The 19380-nt window shown below is 38.7% G+C and overlaps 1 protein-coding gene across 1 annotated transcript in view; it reads left to right on the top strand.

Annotated features, from left to right (window-relative positions):
• Nucleotides 1-17995, top strand: part of LOC150077000 (uncharacterized) — a 132117-nt gene extending 114122 nt beyond the window's left edge. Inside the window, exons 11-13 of the mRNA XM_090385753.1 lie at nt 9792-9857; nt 17744-17829; nt 17926-17995. Of these exons, the coding sequence (XP_090241879.1) occupies nt 9792-9857; nt 17744-17829; nt 17926-17995 (222 nt within the window). The remainder of the gene's footprint in view (nt 1-9791; nt 9858-17743; nt 17830-17925) is intronic.
• The last annotated feature ends 1385 nt before the right edge of the window (nt 17996-19380 follow it).

Here is a 19380-nt window from a genome sequence, read left to right as displayed (position 1 = left end):
TGGTTTCATCAACATTAAAAACCTGCTGGGGAAGATAACTCTCCTGATGAACAAATTCTTGGAATTCAATTTTAAAGGCCTCAGCTGCTTTTTTATCATCACTGGATGCCTCACCATGCCTTTCACCCTTTTTCATCCAGAAAGGATGAAAGTCCTTTCTGGATGAAAGGATGAAAGGATGAAAAATGTCACCCTTTTTCATCCAGAAAGGATTAGAAGGGTTGACAGGATCTCCAAAATCTGTCAAAAGGCTATATTCTGGACACATTTTAGTTGAGGCTGCAAGCCAAAAACATGCACAACAACTACTGAAAGCCACATCGTTTGGGGATTACCCATCATCGTTACTCCCCATAAAGCCTTGAATTTCTCACGCGGTGTCATATCAGAGTGGGACCTTCTTCGTGTTTCTGAAGAAGAGATCTGCTCTGAACTTAAAGACCAAGGAGTGACGGCTGTCAAAAGAATATCGATGCAGAAGGATGGGACTCTCGTCCCTACCCGAGTTCTCATTGTAATGTTCAACACCCCACGGCCTCCAAGTTCCATAAAAGCAGGCTATTTGAACTGCCCAGTGAGGATTTATATCCTGAACCCCCTGAGGTGTTTTAAATGCCAAAAGTATGGCTACTCTCAAACAGCTTGTCGTGGCACCTCTGCTCGCTGTGGTGCTAAAGACCACGAGAGCAAGTAATGTTTAGCTTCTAAGCCAAGTTGTATTAACTGCCAAGGAGAACACCCTGCATACTCTCGAGCATGCCAGGAGTGGAAAGATGAGGAGGAAATTCAAAAACTCAAAACAGAGCTAAACATCTATCGGGAGGCCAGAAAACGCATCCAACCTATAAATAGCGCCAAGCCCTCATACACCCAGAAAGCTTCTGGGAAAAGTACCACTGATACTCAGACTGATATGAGTATTCCACCAAGGGAGTCATTTACCCCCATTGCGCGCTATTTATTAAGTTCCCAAAAGCCCACCCAAAAATTACAGTCAGCCGCCACTGCTATATCCGTACCTCCTAGTGCTCCACCACATCCAAAACAGAGTGCTAAAGAAACTCCGAAGAAAGGGGAACAGGCATCCACAATCCAAGAGACAATGGATGTCGAAGATAAGGAGGTACAGGACAAGTCTGTCCTGGAACTCTTTACAAAAGAAGAAGAAATGGATACAGGCCAATGTCCAGTCTTTCCAAAGAGAGATAAACCCAGGACTGAGAAAATGAAGCCCTCAGCCCTTTGGAAGCCACCAGATGGACCCAATAAATCAAAATAATGGGTACATTTAAATTTCTCCAATGGAATTGCCGTGGATTTCGTAGAAATAGAGATGACATCAAGGCTCTCCTGAGTTAGCATGAACCAACTTGCTTTTGCTTACAGGAGACATATTTAAAGGCAAATGAGGATCCTTACTTACGTAACTGCTCAGTTATTCACAGAGACAGAGCTGGGGATGGACACTCCACGGAGGAGTCGCTATCCTTGTGGGTAACCACAACCCCTTTCAAGCTGTGCTTCTTACCACTAATCTAGAGGCTGTAGCAGTTCATCTTACAGTAGGCTATCAACTTCCGCTTTATTTGCCACCTGGGAACGACACCTCCCAGGCAGACCTTGATGATCTCATTAAGCAACTGCCACCCCTTTTCTATTATTAGGGGATTTCAATGGGCATAATCTGCTGTGGGATAGTTCTGACATCAATAGAAGAGGTCGGATTATCGAGCGATTGCTTGAAAACAATGATCTGGCCCTTCTAAATGTGGGATCTAACACCTTTTTCCACATGGCTACCCGTACATTTACTGCCATTGATTTTTCCATCTGTTCCCCTTCCCTCCTGCCTCTGAGTACATGGGAGGTTGAAGAAAACCTTTATAGTAGTGATCACTTCCCCGTGTTATCCACCATTTCAAATGGGAGACAATGTCACCAGTCGAGGATACCATGTTGGAAGATCGATCACACTGACTGGAATGCCCTTCGTCATCTGGCCACATTCAATACCACTATAGTCGGCCAGGAGCCAATTAATGAGTCAGTAAAACACATCACAGAAAGTATAGTCCAGGTAGCAGCAGTTGCAATTTCAAGGACATCGTCCCGCTTTCCACGTTTTCCAAAACCATGGTGGAATGGGAATGCACAGCAGCTGGGAAGGCTCAAAACAAAGATGGGGAATATTTCGTCGTTACCCCACCACAGATAATTTAATAGTCTTTAAACGTGCACATGCCAAAGCACGGTACATTAGATGTCAAAGCCAAAAGGAATCTTGGATCAAATTTTCATCTTCCCTTACACAGGCTGCCAATCCCAAAGCCATCTGGGACAAAGTTCGGAAAATACACCTCACACCCCTCATCGATCCTGGAACATAATGGATGTACGATTGCAGATCTAACTGCAATTGCAAATACTCTCAGGAAGACATTCGCTAAAGTGTGTTCAGAAACATCATACCCCCCAGAGTTCCTCGCGATCAAACAAAGGTCAGAAAAACATCACCTGAAGCTGTCCTCTAACAATTGCAAGGAATACAATCAGCCCTTTACACAGTGGGAGCTGAAAGCAGCACTCTCACTATCCAAGGCGAGTGCTGTTGGGCCAGACGACATCCATTATGAGATGATTAAACACCTTTCATTGGAATCCATGGATCGTTTGCTCTGTCTCTATAATAGAATCTATATTGAAGAGACATTTCCGGACTCATGGCATATGGCAACCGGCCTTCCCTTCCCGAAACCATGAAAGGATCCAAAAATACCAAAAAATTACCGTCCTATCGCTCTGACGAGCTGCTTATGCAAGATCCTGGAAAGAATGGTCAGTGCTCGTATTTTGTGGTATTTAGAAGCTAACGACCTCCTTTCCAATATACGGTGTGGCTTCTGAAGGAACAGGTCAACACTTGACCATTTAATCCTCTTGGAAACATCTATACGTGATGCTTTCCTGAAACGTGAGCACCAGGTGTCGGTTTTCTTTGATATGGAAAAAAGCGTATGACACGGCTTGGAGATATAGAATTTTAAAAGACATATAACCTTGGTCTTAGGGAACACATTGCCCTCTTTATTAAAAACTTCCTTACAGACCGGTCTTTCCAAGTTCGTGTAGGATCCACCCTCTCCCAGGTATTCTGCCAAGAAGAGGGAGTTCCACAAGGATAGTTTTAAGCGTTACGATTTTTGCTATCAAAGTTAACTCTATAACTGAACAACTTCCTCCAACCGTAAAGAGTGCCCTCTTTGTAGATGACTTTAGCATCTTTTTTCAGTCGTAAAATATGAGGGTCATTGAAAGACAATTGCAGCATTCCATAGACCACGTCAACTCTTGGGAGGTGACTAATGGTTTTAGGTTCTTGCCACAGAAGACGGTCTATGTACATTTTTGTCGCAAACGAAACCTTCACCCTGAACCAGAACTTAAACTCAGACAAGACATCATTCCAGTAGCACCCGAGACAAAATTCTTGGGGCTCATTTTCGACAAGAAGTTGACAATTTTACCTTATATTCGTCAACTGCGGACAAAGTGCACAAGAGGGTTGAATCTCCTATGCTATATTTCCTCCAATAAATGGGGAGCAGACCTCTCCACTTTACTCAGCCTCTATCGTGCTCTTGTCCGATCAAAACTAGACTATGGGTCCCAAGTGTACTCATCGGCTAGAAACAGCGTACTTAGATGGCTGGACCCAGTTCACCACCAAGCCATCCGTATTGCTACTGGAGCATTTAGAACATCCCCTGTCCAGAGTTTATATGTTGAAGCAACTGAACCACCACTGTCATTTCGACAAAAGCAATTGTCTTTAAAATATACATTTAAATTAAAATCCCTGCCAGACAACCCTACGTGGACATCCATTTTCAAGCCACGATGGGAAAACCTATATAACACTCGTCAGACTGCCAACTGGCCTTTTGGTATCTGTGTCCAAGAGCTACTCAGAGAACTCGACATCATGGTAGACAATGTTGCCCAGTCACCAAGGCAACCACTTCCACCCTGGCATGCTTGCTTACCATCATGCGACTTCTCCCTTAAAAATTGGGGTAAGTCCATAATTCCATCTTCTGTCTACCACCAACTCTACGCTGCCCAACGAGCCGAATATCCTGACTTCTTGCCTGTCTTCATTGGTGGCTCAAAGTCAGAGTTGTCTGTTGGATCTGCTGCTATCTTTCCAGGTCGTTCTATATCTGGAAAGATTCCCCAATAATGCAGAATATATACAGCTGACTTGTATGCTATAGAGTTAGCCTTGGACCACATTAAAACCCATAGGTATTAAAGGAGTATGGTGTACACTGACTCTCTAAGTACACTGCAGTCTTTATCAGGTATAAGGTATAATCCTCATCCATTTGTGACCCAGATTCAGCAAATGCTACACTCTCTGTCTGAGTATTCTTTTGACATTCGTTTCTGCTGGATTCCAAGCCACATTGGGATAGGGGGAAATGAACTTGCAGATGCTGCGGCCAGGTCACCAGAACCCCACAACACTTATTGCCTGTTAGTCCCCTATACAGACTACAGGCAGCTAATACACACTAAATTACTGTCCCAGTGGCAACAATCTTGGCATGAGCAAGTCACAAACAAGCTCTATCAGATAAAGCCTGTAATCTGACATTGGCAGTCTAGTCTGCACAGGAATCGCAGAGACAAAGTTGTTTTAGCTCATCTTCGCATAGGACACAGTCATCTTACACATCTTACTTTCTGCTGAGGGCAGATGACTCTCCTATGTTTGAGAACTGTGACACCTATTTAAGTATACGTCACATTTTAACTGAGTGTCCACGTTTTAGACACGAACTTGATTTTTATTTTACAGCTTTTAGTCATCTGGCGGAGCCTTATACACTCAGTCAGATTTTATCTGACAATGACAATGTGTCTGCTGTTTTTAGCTATTTAAAATCAGTAAATGTTTTTACTCGTATTTAAAATTTAGATTGTATTGTTATTTCTTTGTTGATATATTTTTTACTTTTATACCATTTATATCTATGTTATATCTCGACATGGTGGCCTAACTAATTAGGTCACTGAATGTTTAACTTTTTATATATGACCTGGATTTGGCGCATTATAGCCTTAGTTGCTAATGCGTCAATAAAATCCAAATCAAAGTCCTTTTCGTTCTCTACCACTGTCAGTGCAGTACCACACAGTTGATACATTACTCTGGGGTTACTGTTTCCCATATGTAGTACTTTACATTTGTCAGTGTTAAACTTCATTTGCCACCTCTCAGCCCATCTGCTCAACCTTTCTAGATCCTGTTGCAGCAGCAAACTGTCAGTAGTGTCCTTAACAACCCTGCCAACCTTTGTATCGTCTGCAAACTTGGACATTAAGCCTGATATACCATCATCAATATCATTTATAAATACAAAAAACAACAATGGATCCAACACTGAACCCTGAGGGACTCCACTAATAACATTAGTCCATGAAGAGCAATGTCCATTGATTACGAGTCTCGTCTTCTCCCATGCAACCATCCCTTTATCCATAGCAACAATTTGCCTCCAATGCCACACTGCTCCAATTTGTGCAGAAGTCTTCCATGTGCAACAGTATCAAAAGTCTTTCTAAGATCTAAATATATGATATCAAAGTTATTCTCTGCACCCAGTTCCTTTGTGACCAAATCATAGTATCCAATAAAATTGGTCAGGCAAGATTTTCCCTTAACAAAACCATGCTGTGTCTGAGCTATAACTGAAGTCTTGTCTAGATGATCCTGCAGTGCTTCTTTAACCAGTGCCTCCATTAATTTTCCTGGAACAGAAGTTAAACTAACAGGTCTATAATTACTTGTGTCACCCTTTGATCCTCCTTTGTGAATTGGGTCACGTTTGCATGCCTACAGTCCATGGGTACCTCCCCTGAGTCCAAGGAAGCTCTCATGATTAGGGCTAAGGGTATGCTTACTTCCTTTGCTGCCTCCTTTAATATAACTGGATAGATCCCATCCACCCCCGGTGCCTTTTTTATGTCTATCTTCACCAATTTTTCTTCTCGGTTATTACAAAATCATCTAGCTCACTTCCAGAGTTTAGTTCACCTCTGGCATTCTCCTCCCTGAATAACTAAATCCTCATGTGTGAATGTAGATGCAAAATACTCATTTAGTTTGTTAGCCACCTGAGCAGGATCAACAGTTGACCCATCGATATCCAGTGAACCAATCTGATTCATCCCCTTCCTTCTAGAGTTTACGTAGTTAAAGAATTGTTTTCTGTTTTTCTTTGCATCCTTTGCCAAGGATTTCTCATAATCTTCCTTTGCCTGCCTAACCTTCTTTGTGACTTGGTTACAGACCACCCTATATCTATCATAGGCTTCCATGTCACCCATTAATTTATATGTATCCCATGCATTTTTCTTCTCTGCCATATGTCTCATTAGTTCATCTGACATCCATTTAGGCCTAAACCTTGAACAATATTTCTTAGTTGGTATGTAAAGCCTAGTAGCTTCCAAGATAAGTTCTTTCAATGCTTCCTATTTTGAATTTGCTGTTGGTAACATCACTTGATCCCACTGTATAGAATTTAAATACTGTCTCAGACCATCGTAGTCGCCTTTACGAAAGCATAAACCCTTCCCTTTACCCCTGATGGTAGTTACCTCTTTGAGTAAATCCCACTTCAGCACAATGTGATCACTGCCACCTAGTGGTTCCTTTATCTGCAGATTCTTAATGCATGAAGAATCACTACTGATAATGAGATCAAGAGTATTACTCCCTCTCGTTGCCTCCCAAACATGCTGATGTAGAAAACAATCATCCAATAAATCCACAAAAGCCTTGCTAGTGTGTTAGTGACCAACCCACAAATTCCAGTCAATATCTGGGAAATTAAAATCCCCCATTATAAGACACTCTGATTTACTGGCCCACTGTATTTCCCTGTACAGTTTTTTATTATAATCATCAGAGTCATTAGGCCTATAATGACTCTGATGATTTTAGGCCTAATGACTCTGATGATTTTAGGCCTAATGACTCTGATGATTATAGTCATTAGGCCTATAACACACTCCTACTCTCAATTTTGATTTCTCAGTGCTTATGTCACACCAAACTGACTCAACACTGCACTGTCCAGCAATGTAGACTGGCTGAACTTCCTTGGATTTTATGTGTTTCTTAACTACTAGCCTAACCCCTTCCTATCCTGTCTATGCTTCCTGTACACATTGTACTCCCCAAATTCCAGTTCTGCATTCCCTATATCTGTGTGACACAACGTCTCTGATATCCCAACGATATCTGCCTTTGATGTTTTGACCAACACCTCAAATTCATCAAATTTATTTACCAAACTCCTGGCATTGGTATACATGCAAGTATTGGTATACAGTGTAGTGCAACTGTTCCTATTCTTAGCTGCCCTAACACAACCCACGTGTTTCCTTGTACCGCACTGACTCCCAGCAGTCTCTGAAATCCCTGCATCTTGTTTTCCAAGCTGCTACTCATTCCAATAGAAGCAGTGCAAGAATCACTTTCACCTCTGCCAGCGGCTACTGTTAATCTATTAGTCCATGTATCCCCCAAGCTAGCAGTTTTCTGAACCACCTAACACTGCCTCGATAGCATCAGCAAATATTCTTGCACCCTTTCTATTTAAGTGTATCCCATCCCTGTAGAAGCAGTCTCTCCTATTAACAAGCACAGTCCAGGCTGAGAAAAATTCTACCCCTTAAGCCGTGCACAATCTCTCCAGGGCTGAATTGATTGACAAAGCTTTCATCATATACTCCCTCCTATCATGTCTGTGCAGAATTGCAGACACTTTCAAATTCAATCCTAATTCACGGCTTTTTTTTTCAACAGTGACCTGTACTTGTTAAGTAATTCTGCCAGTCTCCTGCTTTGAATATGATTAATACCAACGTATACAACAATATCACCTTTTGTGCCCTTAAAAGATATCTGCTCTACAATGTCATCAATCTTTGCCCCTGGCAGACATACCTTGGTCCTGTTGCACCTATCATAGCTTATGAACTGTGTGGCACTACACTCAGGGTAGTGCAGAATGGAAAAGACCTGGGCTAACATGAAAGTCAGACATGAAATTCTCTGAGCAGTTAAGACATGCTGCCAGAACAGCTCACGGGATTTTGTCAATGATATACAGAAACTTTGCTAGCAGGTATAAGGAGGTGATTATTCCATTGTTTAAGGCGGGCACATCTTGTGTATGGCATACAAGTCTGGAGACCTCATTTCTGGAAGGATGTGCACACTCAGTACTGATGGGATTAAAAAATAATAAAATAAACTACCTATTTGACTCTCTCCAGCGTGAGGAGAGTGACAAATAGGTAGTATCTCAATCACATCATAGAGGTAACTTATTCCAGTAATTAATAACTCACTTGCTAAAAGAAAACTTCCTGCAGTGCAATCTAAATCCATTCCCACCCCTTAATTTTAATTTATGGCTCTTATTCCTATAATCATTTATAACAGTGAATATTTCACTCTCGTTCATTTTTCTTTCTCCTCTCAGTGCCTTGTGCACCACAATTGTGTTCTCAAAGGTGCATAGTTACTAAGCTCTGTAGCCCACATATTTGATGTCTTTCATCATATGGACACCCTTTTTTCAATCTCACCAGTTGTGTCGCCCATCTCTGGACCCTCTTTGGATGCTCAGTGATATTTTGTAGTCATGGACTTCATACTTGAAAACAGTATTCCAAGTGCAATCTTGCAATTGGTTTATACAGTGGGATTGTGACCACCTTATCGTTGCAAGCAAATGTTCTACAAGTCATCAATAGGACACTGTGGGTCTTTCTGTCTGTCTACACTGCTCAGGGAACTCCATCCCACCATATCATAATTCCCAAATCCCTTTATTCCTCTGCCGTCTTTAATTTGGTCCCACTTAGTATATAAGTTATTTTGGTGTTGCTATTTCCCAAAGTGATAGGACCTTGCATTTTGCTGCATTAAAACATATCTGCCACTTTTTTGGCCATCCATGAAGTGTATCTAAGCATCCTAAAGAGCACTGTTTGGCACTAATTATTAACTACAGTACCAATCTTGATATCATCTGCAAATTTTGACATCATGCCATGCATTCTTCCATTGATATCACTGAAGTAAATTAGAAACAACAATGGTTCCAGTACTGATCCCTTTTGAGGACTTTACTCACCTTTAATCTCAGTTTTACTAAGAAATGATCTCCTGACATTTCAGCTTCTATGTATTTATTTATAAGAATTGGTTTCTAAAATGTAAGGAGCTTGTATCTATTTTAACATAATTTAGGTTTAGGAATGAACATTTTGCATTGTGAACCAGCAGATAATTGGCAGATTGTGCAAGACCAAATTTTTATGCATCCATTTCCTTTAATTTTGAATTAGTAATAATTTGAAGATTCTTCTTTTAAACTACATTTTTAAGTTAAGTTGTTTTAATTTAAAACATAATAATTGCAATAATAAAACATAAATTCTTATACAGCATAGAATTTCTGAGTGCTTATTCTGCCTTGCATCCTATTCAAAAAAACAGCAGATCATTCCTTCTTAGCCTGTGCTTTGATTATTGGACAAAATTTACCACTCTAAAATAGTTTTTATACAATTGATTAAAACAATGAATTTTGGACTAATATTTCATCTAATCAGCTTTACTATCCTGTCTCATAGAGAGACTTTTACATTTACTTATCACTAACGTTAATGCAGTTTTATTTTTTAATATATAATTTTTCTTTAAGGGTGGTGATAGTAAAAGTTGTGATCTCCATAAAGATAGAGGACAACATAGTAAAAGAGAAATAAGCGTAAGTGATCATGCTTTATTGTTAGTGTCCTTTTAAAAATATATTTTTTGTTTATGTTATGGTAATATTTTGTAATAACCGGTAACAAAAATAATAAATGTTTTGAGTAATATTTCTTTAAAAATTTTATATCATCAGAAGCTGTCATTAAAAAAAAAAATTTAACAAACATGCAGTTTTCCATTTGAAAATTCTTATCAACAATTAACTAATAATAAAAGAGAAGGCAAGCTGCTGATCTGACCTGGAGATGTTAAAAACATAAACATTAAGCCTAATATTCATTTATCAGTATCATTGATAAATACTGAAAACAATGGCCTAGCACTGAACCCTTGGGGAGGGGAACAATTTATTTAATGTAATTAAATAAATTGTTATAATTGATTAAAAATAAAAATTAATTTAATATTTTAAGTTATTTAAGTAATCTTTAAAAAATATATCTAATTTTAATGTCTGAACTTGAGTGTTACTAACATTTAAATTTTTATAATGAGTAAGAAACAACTGTATCATTAATCATTTTAGGCAAGTACAAATGGGAAAATAAAATACAGCTGAATCATTTATCCTAAACATAAGCAAGGAAACCAGTAGTGCGGACAGTTCATATTTTTAAGTAATTCCAGTTATGCTCTCAGAAAATCAGATTCCAAGAACATCTGCCTTTTTACTGTATTGCCTGTTAAATCTACAATTGTTCAGGATTTGCAGGATTACAACTTTCTTTGTGTAATTCTAATTTTCAGCTTTGCAGTGTATACATTGTTGGGATAGCAGAGATGTGATGTCACACAGATATAAGGAATGCAGAACTGCAATTTGGGGAGTACAATGTGTACAGAAAGGATAGACAGGATAGGAAGGGAGGAGGTGTTATTGTGTTAATTAAGAAAAACATAAAATCAAAAGAAGTGCATCCAGTTGATGTAGATGAACAGTGCACTGTTGAGTCAGTTTGGTGTGACATAAGCACTGCAAAAGCAAAAATAAAAGTAGGAGTGTGTTATAGGCCTAATGACTCGAATGAGTACAATGAACAATTGTACAGAGAAATAGAGTGGGCTAGTAAATCAGAATGTCTTATAATGGGGGATTTTAACTTCCCAGATATAGACTGGAACTTATGGGTTGGTCATTCGCACACTAGTAAGACTTTTGTGGATTTATTGGATGATTGTTTTCTGCAGCAGCATGTTCGAGAGGCAACCAGAGAGGGTAATACTCTTTATCTGGTTATCAGCAGTTATCATTCGTGTATTAAGAATTTGCAGATAAAGGAACCATTAGATGGCAGTGATCACAATGTACTGATGTGGGATTTACTTAAAGATATAATTACCATCAGGGGTAAAGGAAGGGGTTTTTGCTTTCATAAAGGTGACTATAGTGGTCTCAGACAGTTTTTAAATTCTGTACAGTGGGACCAACTGATGATGTTACCAACAGCACATTCTAAGTGGGAAGCATTCAAGGAATTAATAGTAGTAGTAGTGGCATGACTCGAATGAGTACAATGAACAATTGTACAGAGAAATAGAGTGGGCTAGTAAATCAGAATGTCTTATAATGGGGGATTTTAACTTCCCAGATATAGACTGGAACTTATGGGTTGGTCATTCGCACACTAGTAAGACTTTTGTGGATTTATTGGATGATTGTTTTCTGCAGCAGCATGTTCGAGAGGCAACCAGAGAGGGTAATACTCTTTATCTGGTTATCAGCAGTTATCATTCGTGTATTAAGAATTTGCAGATAAAGGAACCATTAGATGGCAGTGATCACAATGTACTGATGTGGGATTTACTTAAAGATATAATTACCATCAGGGGTAAAGGAAGGGGTTTTTGCTTTCATAAAGGTGACTATAGTGGTCTCAGACAGTTTTTAAATTCTGTACAGTGGGACCAACTGATGATGTTACCAACAGCACATTCTAAGTGGGAAGCATTCAAGGAATTAATAGTAGTAGTAGTAGTAGTGGCATGTGATGCAAGAAAGCATGCGTATGAGCTTATGCAGCATCAGCCAAAAAAAAAAAAAAAAAAAAAAAAATCACACCATTCCCTCCAAATGCCTGTCCAGTTCCTCCTTAAATTTATTTAACCTATCAACTTCCACGACAGATGGAAGTTTGTTTGTCCAGCAATTAACCACCCACTGGCTAAAGGCAAATTTCCACACATCTATTCTATATCTGTCTTTTCTTAATTTGAATTTATGCCCCCTTAAGTTCGTAATCTGAACAAGTGGAAGGATCCCATCAGAATTCAGCGTGCTATATCCATTCAAGGCCTTATACATGTACCAACTGTGTGGTACTACAGTCAATCAGATCACTGTGCAGGTGCCTAGTCTCCAGCTGCTGCAATTTTCAGAACTTAAGCCTCTCTTAGTAAGAGGATCCCTTCATTCCCCTCACCAATCTGGTTGCCCTTCTCTGTACACGCTCAAGCAAATCTACATCTTTCCTAAAATGAGGCCTCCAGACCTGTATGTAGTACTCAATGTGTGGCCTGACCATTGCCTTAATACAAAGGGATAATCACCTCCATTTCCCTACTAGCAAAATTCCTATATATCATTGACAAAACCTCATGACCTGCCCTGGCAGCCTGTCTGCATTCCTCAGAAAACTTCATATCTGACTGCACAAATCCTCCCAGGTCTTTTTCATTTTCTACCACCTTAAGTGTAGTACCACACAGTTGGTACATTTCTCTGGGGTTACTTCTACCCATATGCAGTTCTTTGCATTTGTCAAGGTTAAACTTCAGTTGCCACTTCTTAGCCCATCTGCCCAAATTATCTACATCCTTTTGCAGTAGCACACTGCCATTACTGTCATTAACAACTCTGCCAACCTTTCTATCATCTGCAAACTTGACACTAAGCCTGATTTACCTTCATCAATATCATTGATAAATATACAAAACAACAGAGGACCCAACACGAAACCCTGTGGGACTCCACTAATGACATTAGTCCATGAAGAGCAGCACCCATTAATTACCACCCTCTGTCTTCTCCCACTCAACCATCCTTTTATCCATTGTAGCAACTTACCCTTAATACCATTCTGCTCCAGTTTGTACAATAGTCTCCCATGCGCAACAGTGTCAAAAGCTTTCCTGAAATCCAAATATATGATATCAAAATTATTCTTTGCATCCAGTTCCTTTGTAACCACATCATAATATCCTATCAAATTTGTTAGATAATACTTTCCCTTAACAAACCCATGCTGTGTCTAAATTATTGCTGCAGTGTTGTCTAGATGATCCTGCAATGCATCTTTAACCAATGACTCCATTATTTTACCCGGAACAGAAGTTAAACTAACTGGTCTGTAATTACTCGTGTCACCCTTCGATCCCCCTTTGTGAATTGGGGATCTATTTGCACATCTCCAGTGTGTGGGGACCTCCCCTGAGTCCAAGGATGCTCTCATAATTATGGCTAAGGGTTTGCTTAGTTGCTTTGCCGCCTCCTTTAATATAACTAGATAGATCCCCTCTATCCCAGGTGCCTTTCTTATGTTTAACTTCAACAATTTCTCCTCCACTTTGCTCTCAGATATTACAAAATCATTAAGCACCCTGCTACAATTTGATAACCTTCTGCCATTTTCAAACCTTAATAACTCCTCATGTGTGAATGTAGATGCAAAATACTCATTCAGTTTGTTTGCTATCTGAGCTGGATCATCAACAGTTGAACCATCGATATCAAGTGGACCAATCAGATTCATCCCCTTCCTTTTAGAGTTTATATAAGTAAAGAAATCCTTGCTATTTTTCTTAGCATTTTTTTGCCGAAGATTTCTCATAATCTGCCTTTGCCTGCCTAACCTCCTTTGCCTAGCATCCACCATTAATTTCTTGAATGCTTCCCACTTAGAATTTACTGTTGGTAACATTGTCAGTTGATCCCACGGTACAGAATTTAAAAACTGTCTGAGACCACTGTACTCACGTTTACGGAAGCAAAAACCCTTTCCTTTACCCCTGATGGTAATTATATCTTTAGGTAAATCCCACATCGGTACACTGTGATCACTGTCACTTAGTGGTTCCTTTATCTGCAAATTCTTAATACACGAATGATCACTGCTGATAACCAGATCAAGAATATTACCCTGTCTGGTTGTGTCTCGAACATGCTGCTGCAGAAGACAATCATCCAATAAATTCACAAAAGTCTTACTAGTGTGTGAGTGACCAACCCACAAATTCCAGTCAATATCTGGTAAGTTAAAATCTCTCATTATAAGACATTCTGATTTACTAGCCCACCCTATTTCTCTGTACAATTGTTCATTGTACTCTTTCGAGTCATTAGGCCTATAACACACTCCTATTCTTATTTTTGCTTTTGCAGTGCTTATGCCACACCAAACTGACTGAACAGTGCACTGTTCATCTATATCAACTGGATGCACTTCTTTTGATTTTATGTTTTTCTTAATTAACAGCATAACACCTCCTCCCTTCCTATCCTGTCTATCCTTCCTGTACGCATTGTACTCCCCAAATTCCATTTCTGCATTCCTTATATCTGTGTGACACCATGTCTCTGCTATCCCAACAATAACCCCCTTTGATGTCTTGACCAACACTTCAAATTCTTCAAATTTATTTACAAATACTTTTAGCATTGGTATACATGCATGTATACATGTACCTATCCTTATTATTAGTTACCCTAACACATCCCATATACCCACCTGTTTCACAATGACTGTCATCAGTCCCTGAAACCCCCAGCATCCCTCGCTCCAGGTCGCTACTTATTCTTATAGAAGTTGTGCAAGAATCACCTTCACCTCTGCCTGCAGGTAATTTTAACCTTTTAGTCTTGAATCCCCCCCAAGCTAGCAGTTTTCCGACCCACCTAACAGTGCCTCGATAGCACCAGCAAATATTCTTGCACCCTTTCTATTTAAGTGTATCCCATAATAGTGGAAGCTACTAAACATTTCATACCTATTAAGAAATATTGTTCAAGGTTTAGGCCTAAATGGTTGTCAAATGAACTAATGAGATTCGTGGCAGAGAATAAAAATGCATGGATGCATATAAACTATGAACACAGAAGCCTACGATATATATAAGCTAGTCTGTAAACAAGTCACAAAGGAGGTTAGGCAGACGAAGGCAGATTACGAGAAATCTTTGGCAAAGGATGCTAAGAAAAACAGCAAGCATTTCTTTACTTATATAAACTCTAAAAGGAAGGGGATGAATCTGATTGGTCCACTTGATATTGATGGTCTGGCTGTTGATGATCCAGCTCAGATAGCAAACAAACTGAATGAGTATTTTGCATCTACATTCACACATGAGGAGTTATTAAGGTTTGAAAATGGCAGAAGGTTATCAAATTTAGCAGGGTGCTTAATGATTTTGTAATAACTGAGAACAAAGTGGAGGAGAAATTGTTGAAGTTAAACATGAGAAAGGCACCTGGAGTGGATGGATCTATCCAGTTATATTAAAGGAGGCGGCAAAGCAACTAAGCAAACCCTTAGCCATAATTATGAGGGCATCCTTGGACTCAGGGGAGGTCCCCACGAACTGGAGATGTGCAAATGTATCCCCAATTCACAAAGGGGGATCGAAAGGTGACACGAGTAATTACAGACCAGTTAGTTTAACTTCTGTTCAGGGTAAAATAATGGAGTCACTGGTTAAAGATGCATTGCAGGAGCATCTAGACAAGACTGCAGCAATAATTCAGACACAGTATGGGTTTATTAAGGGAAAGTCTTGTCTGACAAATTTGATTGGTTATTATGATGTGGTTACAAAGGAACTGGATGCAAAAAATAATTTTGATGTCATATACTTGGATTTCAGGGAAGCTTTTGACACTGTTGCACATGGAAGACTACTGTACAAATTGGAGCAGAATGGTATTAAGGGTAAGTTGCTACAATGGATAAAAGGATGGTTGAGTGGGAGAAGACATAGGGTGGTAATCAATGGGTGCTGCTCTTCATGGACTAATGTTATTAGTGGAGTCCCACAGGGTTCGGTGTTGGGTCCACTGTTGTTTTGTATATTTATCAATGATATTGATGAAGGTATATCAGGCTAAGTATTGAAGTTTGCAGATGATAGAAAGGTTGGCAAGGTTGTTAATGACAGTAATGGCAGTGTGTTACTGCAACAGGATCTAGAAAATTTGAGCAGATGGGCTGAGAAGTGGCAACTGAAGTTTAACATTGAAAAATGCAAAGTACTGCATATGGGTAGAAGTAACCCCAGAGAAACGTACCAACTGTGGTACTACACTTAAGGTGGTAGAAAATGAAAAAGACCTTGGAGTAATTGTGCAGTCAGATATGAAGTTTTCTGAGAAATGCAGACAGGCTGCCAGGGTAGGTCATGGGGTGTTGTCAATGATATACAGGAATTTTGTTAGCGGGGAAAAGGAGGTGATTGTCCCTCTGTATAAGGCAATAGTCAGGCCAAACCTTGAGTACTGCGTGCAGGTCTGGAGGCCTCATTTTAGGAAGGATGTAGATTTGCTTGAGCGTGTACAGAGAAGGGCAACAAGATTGGTGAAGGGAATGAAGGGATCCTCTTACCAGGAGAGGCTTAAATTCTGCAAATTGCAGCAGCTGGTGACTAGGCATCTGCGAGGTGATCTGATTGAGGTGTATAAGGCCTTGAATGGCTTGAGCACGCTGAATTCTGATGGGATTCTTCCACTTTTCAGATTACGACCCTAAGGGGGTATAAATTGAGGAAGGTCAGATGTCGAATAGATGTGCAGAAATTTGCCTTTAGCCAGTGGGTGGTTAATTGCTGGAACAAACTTCCATCTGTCATTGTGGAAGTTGATAGGTTAAATAAATTTTAGGAGGAACTGGACAAATATTTAGAGGGGATTTTTTTTTTTTTCTTTTTGTTTTTTTTGGCTGATGCTGCATGAGGTCTTATGCTTGCTTTCTTGTATCACATGCCACTACTACTACTACTACATCCATTGTTGAGAGGATTTTTTAATTGTACTCTGTAAGAAAGCATGTACTCTGCCATTATTTAGAGGTATCTGATAATAGGTGTCCAATAAGTGAGGCTTTACTGTATATCATTGATAGAATCCCACAGAGTTGTTCTAGCAGCCTGCCTAAACTGTTCAGAGAACTTCACATCAGACTGTAATTACCTATAGGTCTTTTTCCTTATCAGATACCTTGAGTTTGGTACTACCCAAATGACATGTTACTCCAGGATTACTGCTAACTAAATGCAGTGCCTTGCATTTTTTTATGTTAAACTTCAGTTGCCATTTCTTATCCCATCTACCTAGTTTATCTAGATCTTGAAGTAGCATACATATTACATACTTTGTAATTACTTATTCAAATGCTTGACCTGTAAAAATCTTATAAGTCAACCGATAGTGTTCGTGTGCCTCATTTATTTAATTAAAAATGCATTTATTTAATTCTGGTTAATATAAATTTGATTCCTCATCTAGAGGTATCAAGTTTATCCTAACCAGAATTCAATAAATATATTTTTAAAGATGTTAATCATACATCAAATATTATATGATGTGTCTTTTTTTTAGATGCTGAACTTGAGAATAAGATCATGGATAAACATATTTAGAAATAGCTTTAACAATGTAATAAATTTTTAGAGTTCAGTTTTATAGTATTTAGCAGTATTTCTCTTCGGTTCACATGTGTATACTAAGGGAAAAGAATAAGTTATGGTATTTTTTATCTGCAAGAAAGTGGTTTTAAAAAAAATTTAATAATGAGATCATTAAATGAACATATTTGTATCTTCACTATAGTAATTTATTTTGAAATAAAGTGAAATTTCCTTCCTCCCATTTCTAACATTTCTCTTTCTTTATTATAGGCTTTAGATAACCTAGTAATATCAGCTATTCATCAGTTATCAGTGAAACTCAGAACCAGTGCTCGTTCTCTTTTAGAGAAAAACAGGTAGGCATTGCCAAACTACAAAGTACACACCCATAATGCTGTGTTGAAAAAAAAATGTAGTAAGTTCATTTTTTCAGTTGCTTTCTCCTTGCATAGTTATCATCATTATACAATTCATTGTAGTAGTGAAAATTTCTCACCAGGAAAATCAGAAATTGCCACATGATGAGTGCTATTTTTGATAGCAGTAGAGAACAAACATCCAGTGCCTTAAAACCCATACACATGCAACATTAAGATATTTCTATTGGCAGTGTGATTTGGACTAACATTGGCAGTAGAAATATCTGAAAAGGTAAGCGATAGAAATCAAATGTGTGTTTAGTAATGAGTGAAATGAATTGATGTAAGAGTCATCATTTATTAATTTCAAACCACTTGACAAAATACTTTTTGGTGATGGGAATTAATTTCCACTTTAAGTGGTGTTTCATTTCAGAGTTAAACAGAGAACTCCAAGATTCATCCATTGTCATGCCTGTAGATACTACTGAGAAATTTATAACATTTTGTTGTATTGTTTTCAAAAATGCATTGCAGATAATTATGAAGAATAAAAACACTAAAGGGTGATCTAGGTTAGTGAAAGTTTATTTAGAATTTGAATAAGATAATAATTAAATATACAGCTACATGTCACATGGCATTTCTCCACTTGTTCCCGAAACTTGTGCTACTGTTTTGTGTCACCTTTTTACACTTTCTTATTCCACTGATGTATTTCCTTCTGTATGAATATTTGCTTATATCCAGCCAGTTCTTAAAAAAAGATGAAAAATCCCTCCCTTCCAATTATCATACCATTGCCCTGACCTCTGTTCTTTCCAAAGTAATGGAAATATCCCCACTATCTTAGACTATTGGCAATATAGATTCCACTGGTGTTGACTCAGTTATAGTATATTGGCTTATGTTACTCATCTTGGGGCGAATTCAATGGAAAAGTTTGGTGAAATACCAGTTGCTCTTGACATTTCTAAGGCTTTTGGTTATTTTTAGCATAAAGGTCTTCTAAACAACAGGCTCCCTTCTTATGGATTGCCATTGGTTAGCTCCCTCTCTGATTGCTTTCTCACTGTGAGTGATGGTAAATAGCCATTTACTGACTCCATTTGCTGACTCCTCAACTAATGCCAATATTCCCCAAGATTTAGTTCTTTCTACCACTTTTTTTTGCTTTTCTGTATTAATGACCTTCCACTGACTGGTAATCTTATTCATTGTTTTACTGATGGTAGTATATTGCATTCTGTCCTCAAGTTTGAGAAACCTTGTCCTGCATAATCATCTTCAACTTCTCAAATGTCCTTCATCAATTCCTTAAATGCCAATCTACAGATAATTCTCCAATGAGGCAAAAAAAACTTAGTTAACATCAATCTTTTAAAACTCAGTCCTGTCTGATTTCTCATAAAAAAGAGTCTATTGCTCCCATTCTTGTCTTCGATGACTCTCGGGTTTGTAATCTCTCTCTTGGCATAAGCACCACAAATATTGCTTCCTGTGAATCAAGAGTGGATTTTCTTTTTTTGTTTCAAGTGGATTCTCTTC

This window comes from Mastigoproctus giganteus, chromosome 12 (genome assembly GCF_048544385.1).
Source record: "Mastigoproctus giganteus isolate SK-2022 chromosome 12, ASM4854438v1, whole genome shotgun sequence".
In the NCBI taxonomy this organism is placed as follows: domain Eukaryota; kingdom Metazoa; phylum Arthropoda; class Arachnida; order Uropygi; family Thelyphonidae; genus Mastigoproctus; species Mastigoproctus giganteus.
The sequence above is the reverse complement of the archived record's forward strand: the minus strand, read 5'-3'. Positions and strand labels throughout refer to the sequence as shown.